This window comes from Sciurus carolinensis, chromosome 4 (genome assembly GCF_902686445.1).
Source record: "Sciurus carolinensis chromosome 4, mSciCar1.2, whole genome shotgun sequence".
In the NCBI taxonomy this organism is placed as follows: Eukaryota; Metazoa; Chordata; class Mammalia; order Rodentia; family Sciuridae; genus Sciurus; species Sciurus carolinensis.
This window is the reverse complement of record NC_062216.1, coordinates 159477666-159487876: the sequence shown is the minus strand read 5'-3', so window position 1 is coordinate 159487876 and position 10211 is coordinate 159477666. Positions and strand designations below refer to the sequence as shown.

At 42.9% G+C, this 10211-nt stretch overlaps 1 protein-coding gene across 1 annotated transcript; it reads left to right on the top strand.

The window, feature by feature from the left end:
* Positions 1-5402: 5402 nt before the first annotated feature.
* LOC124983706 (protein BRAWNIN) lies at positions 5403-10211 on the top strand. The gene is made up of 3 exons (XM_047551185.1): positions 5403-5550; positions 5941-6058; positions 10073-10211. Exons 2-3 carry the CDS (start codon positions 5951-5953, stop codon positions 10175-10177), a joined length of 213 nt encoding a protein of 70 aa, XP_047407141.1. The 5' UTR covers positions 5403-5550; positions 5941-5950; the 3' UTR covers positions 10178-10211.

Genomic DNA, 10211 nt, shown 5'->3' with positions numbered 1-10211 from the left:
CCGGGCTCCCCGGCGCGCGCGCGGCCTTTCGGGAAGGGTGGAGGACCGCCGGAAGGCGGGGTGCGGGCCGCTGACGTCAGCTCTTGTCCGTCCGGGGTTTTCGGGTCGGGCGGCGGCGTGGGAGAGAGGATGACGTCCTCTGTGCGCTGCGGGGCTGGGGCGGCTGTGCCTGCGGGCGTTGTCCAGTTCTGAACACCCCACATTTTATCGCGGCAGAAAACTTGCGGACTAGGCATGTGGCTCGGTGGTGGAGCGCTTGCCCCCCGTGCCCGAGGCTGGCTTCCATCCCCTGCACCGCAGGAAAACGGCGAATCAGCCGTCTGGTACTCTGATGTGGGAAAAACGTGGGAGTCGAGGCCACTGTACGACCTGAGCCTCGATTTCCTCATCTGCAAAGGGAGCGTTATCCTAAACCTGCTTTGTAAAATGTAAAGTTCTATCTACATAAACCATTCTCTGCTTTACTTTGGAAGATGTGAAAATAACGTCTGAAGTCCATAGCCCTAGGTAGTACCAAAGCATCAACTCTTCATAATGTTATAGAGTAACCCCACTTTTATTTCTCGATGGTTCTGACAGTTGGATTTGTTTCATTCATTCTCAGCTTCTGTCAGTGGTGTTTGTGCAGGGACTTCCTTAGATATCTCTTAATAGAGACAGGCTTTTCTGTTTTTCGCTTATTTGCATGGTGAATACATGACTGTTTTCCTTCCCCAGTCTGCACTATGGTAACAACTCCAAATCCTCAGTGGCTTACAGTGACAAAGGTTTATTTCTCACTTGCATGACGTGTGACCTGGGACATGGCATGACTGTGGCTTCTAGGATCCAAGAAAAGCTGGGTCCCGCCAGGTCCATTCTTAAGAACAGTGGCCTTTGCTCAGTCCTGTATTGCAAAATGAAGTTTATGGGAGGAATTTCGGGGAGGCAAGACATTGATTGTGGAAAGAATGAAGCAACTGCAGCCTAGTGGCTTCTGTCCCATCAGTGTCTCTCTCCTACCAGCCTGAGCGTAAAGGACAAGCTTCCTTTGCTTGTGAACCTGGCCCATCAGTAAGCCTGAGAGGTGTTACTGTCCTGTCTTCACTCAATGTGCCTGGACCTCAGAAGCTTGTTGACAGGACAAATGAAAGAACAACAACAAATGGCAGTCCAGCTCACTTTGCCTTGTTTGCCTTTCTCTTTCTTGGAATGTCTGCTCTTTCTTTCAGAAATGTACTGGGCTTGTTTTCTCCTTGGCTAATGTAGGCCAGTCAGTTACATCTTATTGACAATCAGGTTTGCTATTGGATAGGGTTTTCAAACTACAGGTTTTTAGCCACAGGTGAGTTCCTGTGTCCCTACTGAATACGGGGGCCTTGGAGCCCAATAGTTCACAGCAACAGGGAGAATTGGTATTAAAAATAGCAGTTATGTTATAATTACAATAATGGTGATCATGACAGTGGTAATGATTTTAGTAGCTAATATTTACTGGCTGTTTAATATGTGCATGAACTAAGTGTTTTGCATGTATTAATTGACTTAAACCTCAGGAAAACCTTATGAGCCAAAAGTTGTTGTATCATAATCCATTTACGCTACAAAACACCATAAACTAGGTGACTTATAAACAATAGAAATTTACTTCTTATCATTCTGGAGGCTGAGAAGTCCAAGATCAAGGCTCTGGTAGATAGATTCAGTGTCTGGTAAGGGCCTCCTTTCTGGTTCAGAGATGGTAAAGTTTGGCTTTGTCCTTACATTGTGGAATAGAAGAGGCAGCTCTCTGGGCTTTTAAAAATTTAGTTTAATTTAATTTTACTTTTTCAAGGGCTGTGCTCTCATGATCTATTCACCTCCCAAAGGCCTCACCTCATACTATGATATTGGTGATCAGATTTCAACATATGATTATTGGGGGAAGAAGACATAAATATTCTGTCCATTTTGCAGTTCCAATCCATAGGGTGCCTACTGAAGATTTCCCTCCTCTCCAGGGAGGTCAGTGTTTTGTTCTATTCATGCTTCAACTGATTGGATGAGGCCAACCCACATTATGAAGGGCAGTTTGCTTTATTCAAAGTATACCCTTTAAAATGTTAAACTCATCTTTAAAAACCCTCACAGAAACACCCAGAACAATGTTTGATACACATGGGGTGCCATGATCCAGCCAAATTGACACATAAAATTAACCATCACAGTTAGCTATTCTTATTGTTACACTTTACAAAAAAACTCATACATACACACAGCTACTAAGTGTCAGTCAAGACTTGCCAGGGCTTTCTGACTCCAGAGTGTACCCTTTAGGGGGTTTCTGTGAGCCTTAGTAGAGCGTGAGAAAGCAGAAGGACTTTTGGCAAAAGAATTTTCAAAGCAAAAGAGCTGGTCTGTAAACAGCATGCATTTAGAATACTAAGTGCTAGTACTAGAATAAAAGGAAGTTCTCAGATCAATGACTTCAGCTTCTATCTTAAGAAATGGGAGAACAAAGATCAAATTAAACCCCAAATAAGCAAAATAAAGGAAATTAAAAATATTGAATGTAAGATCAGTGAAATAGAAAAAACGAGAGGAAAAATCAATGCTCTAACCAAAGCTTGAACTTTGAGAAAATCAATAAAGTTGATAAATCTCTACCCAGGCTTACAGGAAAAAACAAGTGACATAAAGATGAAAGAAGTGATGAAATTACAGACTATACATAAATTAGGCATAAGGGAGAGCTGGGCACAGTGGCACATACCTGTAATCCCAGCAGCTCAGGAGGTGGAGGCAGGAGGATTCCAAGTTCAAAGCCAGCGTCAGCAATTTAGGCCCTAAATAACTTAGCAAAAGCCTGTCTCAAAATAAAAAATATAATCGGCTGGGGATGTGGCTGAGTGATTAAGTGCCCCTGGGTTCATCCCTGCTGCCCCAAACCCAACCCAAAACAAAACAGAAAAACCTTCCCCCAAAGAAAACTCCAGGCCCATTTGGACTTAGTAGTGAAATCCATCAAGGAAGAAATAAACCAAGTTCTTGCACAATATGGAAGAGGAAGGAATTTTCCAATACATGTGATGAGGCCAACTACTCTGTTACCAAAAGTAGACAAAAATACTACAAGAAAAACTACAGGTTGGTGGCTGAGGTGGTACATACCTATAATGCCACCAGCAGCTCAGAAAGCTGAGGAAGAAGGATCATGAGTTAAAACACAGCCTCAGCAACTTAGCAAGGCCCTAAGAAACTCAGCAAGACCTTGTCTCTAAATCAAATATAAAAAAGGGCTGGGGATGTGACTCAATGGCTCAATGGTTAAGCACCTTTGGTTTCAATCCCCAGTGGGGGGGTGGGGGGAGAAATGAAAACCTACAGACCAATGTCTGTCATGAACATACATGTAAAATCTGAACAAAAGTTGGAAAACTGAATCAATACATGAAAAAGATCATAACCAGGTAGAATTTATCTGAATAATACAAGATTGGTTTAACATCTAAAAATCAATCTATATAATTCATTAGCAAACTATAGAAAGCAAATCATCTGTATAGATGTAGATTCAGCATTTGACAAACATTCATTTTTAATAAAAACAAATTTCATTAAGCTAGAAACAGAAAGGAACTTTCTGGGGAACTTCCTCAAGATTGATTAGTTACATATATTAAAAATACTGTATTCATAGTTCACGTAATGATTTATGTGGAAAATATTATGGAACCTACAAAAAAAGTAATGTAATGAATAAGTGCAAAACTGAAATAGAGCATCAACATAAGAAAAATCAATTGTATTATATATATCAACAATTAGAAAACACACCATTCATATTAGATCCAAGAAAAATGTACAAGAGGTGTATATATATATACACCTACCATATATGCCATTTATTCTTTTCTTAGGTAAGTATCTAAAAGAAATGGAAGCATAAATTCATAAGTCTTTCTCATATTCTTTACTGTTCATAGGAGCTTTATTTCTATACCAGTCTCAAAAATCAGGATCAGGTCCTCCTTCCCCTGGTGTTGAAGATTAAACACCTGAGAAACACCGAGGCAAGCAAAGAAAGCAAATTTTATTTAAGAGACAGGAGGGGGATAGTAGACTCCTCGGAAGAGGAGCTGGGGTCCCAGAGCTGGTGCCCGTGGGAGTGGGTGTGTCTTGCCCCTTTGTAGATTTTAGATTTTAGGTTTCCATACTTCTCATGCCACCTTCTCCTCTTATCTATGTCCTCTTATCTCCTTCGACCAAAAGCAGGAAAAGAGCTGCCCTGGGAGTAATCGCTGGTTTTGGAAGGTGAGACCCTTCCCTTGGAGGTGTTAGAACCGGTTGATGAGGAAGTTCTGCTGTCTACCCACTTCCTTTCTTTGATAACCAGTCACCTGTCCTTTGCCCCTGCCTCATTTCTATTAACCACAACAACTGGAAAACAAAGGGTCGACCGAGTGAATGGATAAACCAATTGTGGTATAAATATACTCAGCAATAAAAAGTAGTACAGATACATGCAGCAACGTGGAAGAATCTCAACCCTGCTGCATGAAATAAGCTAGATAAAAAATAGTATATGCTGTTTGACTCCATTTATATACCATTCTAGAAGACGCAAACCAATCTCGTGACAGAAAGATGATCAGTGATTACCAAGAGAGGGATTAGAAGGAAGCAGCAAGAACCGTTTGCGGGTGGTGGATATGCTCATGTCGATTGTGAGAATGGCTTCATGTAGGTATACACAGCAAACTACTACAAATTGTATCCTTTAAAATAACTGATGTCGAAAGTAAATGAGTGTATCATGATTCATGTTACACACACAACCGTAATCCTGCAGAATTCATTCTTTTTTTTTTTTTTTAATTTTAGACCCGTATTTTCTTTTATTAAAATATGGTGATGGTTTTTCATTATGAGAGTGACAGATAATAAGTTTTTTTTTTTCAGTTTTTATTTATTTATTTATTTTATTTTTTCAGAATTCATTCTTGCACTAACTTTTTGGTTAACAAAAATCAGTTCGCAAGACAATCTAAAAATGCATGGATCGGGTGTTATCGACTTCAGGTTTCCTCTTTTCCAACAGTTGTCTGGGCGTGGCTCTATTTCAGGTATTAAAGGGGTGTCAGAAACAGGGACCGCGAGCGCTTCTAACTTCGCTGGAGAGGACCTCGTAAGAGCACGCTATCGCTCAGTGCGCGGAACTCCAACCCTCCCTAAAAGTAGTAAACGGGCGCAATTCCCTTCGTGCTAAAGGACAAATGATACAGTAACCCAGACCCGAACCTAAGATACCACGTATGTCAGGGAAACCCAACGTCCGCACCACTGAAGCGGCACTAGGAGGCCGGGCCACTAAAGGTGTGGGAATTAAGATACAGGCATTAGTTCCCCTCCAGCATCCGACTTCCGCCCTGGCCATGCAACTGCGCAGGCGCCTGTAGTGAGCTCGCTTTCTCCTCCGGCACGGCACCCACTCACTACAATTTAGGTCCGGGCAGCTCGCGGTCCGCTCTGTCTTCGGGACTCTCTTCCACCGGCGCTCTGCCTGGCTGCCCCGCGCCTGTGCACTTCGCGGTACAGTCTCTCCCCGGGCGCGTCCACATGGGAAGGGGGAGTGCTGCCTGCAGTTCCTCTTCTAGAGGCTGAAGGGGCGCGGAAAGCACCCGGTGTCAGCATTCCTCTTGCTCTGCAAGCTCTGCCTTTGCGTACTGCTGGCCCAGCCCTCCTCGCCTCAGTCCAGGCTGCGCTTAGGCCCGGAACGAGTGTTCGTCCGCTGGACGACCTCGTGTCGTAACCGAGGAAACCGAGGCGCGTGGACGGAGAGAGTCGGGTGTTTTGGCCCCGCCCCTCCCGCGTGCTGGTCTCAGTGCGGCTGGTTTCCGCGCCAGCCCGAGCGCCTCGGTCCCGCGCGGTCTAGTCATAAGCCGAGGGCCTTCTAACACTGCCTTTTCCCTCCCCGTGCAGCCCTCGGACCATGCCCGCGGGCGTGCCCATGACCTCTTACCTGAAAATGTTCGCGGCTAGCCTCCTGGCCATGTTAGCGGGGGCCGAAGCGGTGCACAGGTACTACCGGCCTGACCTGGTGAGTGCCGGAGGGGGCCCTCTTTCCTCTTCACTGGACCACTTCATGCTCCTCACAGCAGCAAAAGAGACCTTAAGCGAAACTAGGATTCCATCTGCCCCGAACCTAAAAACCCTGTGATGGCATCCCGGTTCCTCTAGAGCAATGCATGGCCTGTGACCTTCCACAATGCGGCCCCTACCACTACTGGCCATTCCTCCCACGTTCCCTCTATTGCAGCCATGCTGGCTTTCAGGCACCTTCTCCAATGCACTCAACTTAACCCTACCACAAAGCCTTCTTTTCCTCTACCGTGCTTTTCTTCCAAATCGTACCGTGATTACCTTCTTTCAAATAAGTCTTATCCCAGCAACTTAGGAGGACAAGGCAGGAGGATCGCAAGTTCAGAGCCAACCTCAGCAAATTAGGGAGGCCCTAAGCGACTCAACAAGAACCTGTCACTAAATAAATTATAAACATGGACTGGGGATGGGGCCCAGTAGTTAAGGGCCCCTGAGTTCAATCCTGGGTAACAACAAAAAAAGACAAAAATAACCCTAAGGGCTTCAATATCCCCTCCAGCAATGAGTTCTTTGGCCAGCTCTCAAAGGATTCTTTTCTCCTGTGCTATTCCATTCAGTCCATTGTTTCCATAGAGCCCTTGTTGCAATTTGCAGTTATTTATTTCTGTCTGTTTTCTTGTCTGCTTGTTCCACTAGAATGTACACTCTACAAAGGAACTGTCCATCTGATTCACTTTTGTATCTCAGTCACGTGGAAGAGAGCCTGGAATGCAGCAGATGACCAGCAAAAATTTGTAGAAAGAAGAATAAGTTAATATAGGCATACATAGGACGGAGAAGTTTAACTTAATGGCAGTAGGCATTTGTTGATTTAGGAACAGGGAATTAAAGGTGCTTTCCAGGCATTAAAATCTTGGGAAGATGGGGATAAGAAATAATGGTGCAAATAATTAAAAGAGTGTCCAAGTATTATACTATAGGCATGACACAGTGGTTTGCAGCATCCTGTCCTGAGCTCAGACAGTGCCTGGACAGGTAACATAGAACCAACCCTGTGTAGTGCAATAAATTCATTTCAGTCAGTTATCACTATAATTTCAGAGGTATTTATCCCAGTTTTCAAGTGAGGAAATTTAGGTTTGGAAAACTGAGGTTATTTCCCAAGATCATGGCTTAACGAGGCATTGATTTAAGGATCTGAAGCTCAAGCTTTCTGTGTAGTGTTTCTTTTTTGTTCCTATTAATAAAATAATACAAATAAAATAAAATAAAATAATACAACCCCCTTGTAAAAACATTCCAGTGGAAGTGAGTTGAGTAAAATGCAAATCCTCAGCTTATAATATCCTTTCTTCTGTCTGCTCCCATTTCTCCTGTTTTTTTGGTTGGTGAATACACATGAGCACACACACAGTTTGTGGAGTGTTTTTCTCCACGTAAGTAGGAGTTCATATACATATTTCTCAGCACCTTGCTTGTTTTGGTTAACATCTATGTGAATAGACATTTATGTGACATTAATAGTCTTTATCCTTTGTATAGTTTGCTTTGGGGTGATGGAGATCAAATCCAGGGCTTCACACATGCTAAGCAAATGCTGTACCACTGAGCTACACACCCAGCCAACCATCATGTAGTATTTTATAATGTGGACATTCCATATACATTATTTGCTCCGTCCGTTGTTGACATTTAGGTGGTGTGTACTTTTTGGATAAACAGTGCTAGAGTAGTTCTTTCTTACCTCTTCAGTCTGCTTCTCTTTTAAGAGTTCTGACTGCAACATCAAGGACACTTCGTGGAGACGGAAAGTGGTAAGAACTTTCCACAGAAGTGCAGTTTAGTCTCTAGCTTATGCAGGAATATCCAGTAGCAGCTCTTATAAAGGAAGGAATGCTTGGAATTTGACCCTGGGAAATTGACTTTTGATTCACCCATCTCCTAATTGGGAATGTGCAAGGGCTATTGCCAGCAGTTACCTATACTTTGGGAGGAGGTTTTGAGCTGCTTCCTCCCACAGTAACAGGTAAGGAGCATACTGAAAGACCACCTCAGTCTGTCTGGCCAGTAGTAGTGCAGCAGGGCACCTCTGTAGGGACTGAGGCCAGGCTGGCTGCCTAGGACTTGTTCCCAGTGCTGTCACGAGGGAGAACTATTAAGGGTGCTTTGTTCTAGTTGTCCCGCATGTTTCATCCTCATGCTCATCACAATAGCAAAGGAAGTGACTCTACTAGATGTTTAGATTGAAACCTGTTCAGATTGAAACAAAATTCCTCTTACTGCACACTTAAACAGATGTCATTAGATTAATCCGAAAAATACATTCACACACTCACCCCTTCTCATCACCTCCATTACTACTACCCAGGTCAAGTCATCTCTTTCCTCAGTTATTGCAATAGCTTCCTAACCATCTTCTGCCTTCCATCTTGCTTTCCTACATTCTCAACAAAGCTACCATTGTCTTTTTTTTTTTTTTTTTTTTGGTACTGCGGATTGAACTCAGGGACACTCAGCCACAGAGCCACATCCCCAGCCCTTTTTAGAATTTTATTTAGAGACAGGGTCTCACTAGTTGCTTAGTGCCTTGCCATTGCTGAGGCTGGCTTTGAACTGTTGGTCCTCCTGCCTCAGCCTCCCAGCCACTGGGACTGTAGGCGCGTGCCATGGCACCCAACTCATTGTCATCTTTTTTACACTTGAGTTAGGTCATGTCACTCGAAAAACTTTCCCGTCTGAGTGAAAACCACTGGAGTCTCCCCTTTCTCCCCCTGCCCTTGTTCCCTCCTAAGGATGTTAAACACTTTGTACTAGCTATTCTGACATCCTTGCTTTTCCTTGAAAGTGAAGGCACACTCCTGCCTTAAGTCCTCTGCATTTGTGTTTCCATCTGCCTGAAACCCTCCCAGTTAATTCCATGTCTTTGTTCAAAAGTCACTGTCTTAGCCAATAAGCAAATTAAAAGATGCTCAGCATCATTAGCTGTCACAGAAGTGCAAATCAAAACCACAATGAGAGGGGTTGGGGTTGTAGCCCCACAGTAGAGCACTTGCCTAGCACCTGTGAGGCGCTGGGTTTCGAGCCTTAACATCACATTAAGAATAAATAAATAAAATAAAGGTTTTGTGCCCATCTACAACTGAAAAAATTTTTAAAAAAACCCACAATGAGAGACCACTTCATAATCACTATGAAGACTACAGTAAACAGTAACAGGTGTCGTCAACGGTGTGGAGAAATTGGAACCCTCTTGCACTACTGGTGGTAATGTAAATTGGGGTAACTGCTATGGAGTTTAAGGATGATGAAAATGTGCTGAAACCTATTGTGATGGACTTACAACTCTGTAAATATACTGCACTAAAAACTATTGAATTGTACACTTTGTGTGTGTGTGTGTTGCTAGGGATTGAACCCAGGGCTTCAGATATGATTGGCAAGTGCTCTATCACTGAGCTACACCCAAACCTTGAGTTGTGCACTTTAAATGGGAGAATGTTGTGGTATATAAATTACATCTCAATGTAGTTATTACCAAACAATAGTCACCTTCTCATGCTTTTCTTGACCTTTCTCCAAGACAAGGATTCTGTATTTTTTTGTTCTTTGTTTTATGCATTGCACATAATGGGCACTTAATATTTTTGAGCAAATGAATCAATCCCTAATAGCTGTTTCCTGGGCCAGCAGGTACATGATAGAGAATCAGTAAACATTGCAGGAATGAATTTCCAATTATGGAAGTTTTACTTAAATTTATGAGTCTATGAATTGAAATTGATACAAACTGTTTCTCTGTGACTCCTTTAGTATTTAAGATATTGCCAGGATGATAGAATCATAAATATAGTGCTAGAAAGAAATTTAGATCAACCAGAGATTCTTTTAATAAAGATTTATTATTGAGTAGCAAGCAGGGAACTTTTTGGTTTTACTCATTACTTTAAAATCTTTCAAGTCACGTTGAATTAGTCTAAGAAAGCACTGGCGTTTGTTTGTTTGTTTCTTGCAGACCATACCTGATATTCCACCAAAGCCTGGAGAACTCAAAACGGAGCTTTTGGGACTGAAAGAGAGACAGCACATTGAACATGAACCTCAAATTTCTCAGCAATAGAAATTTCACAATACAACTGTTTGAAGAATTCTGA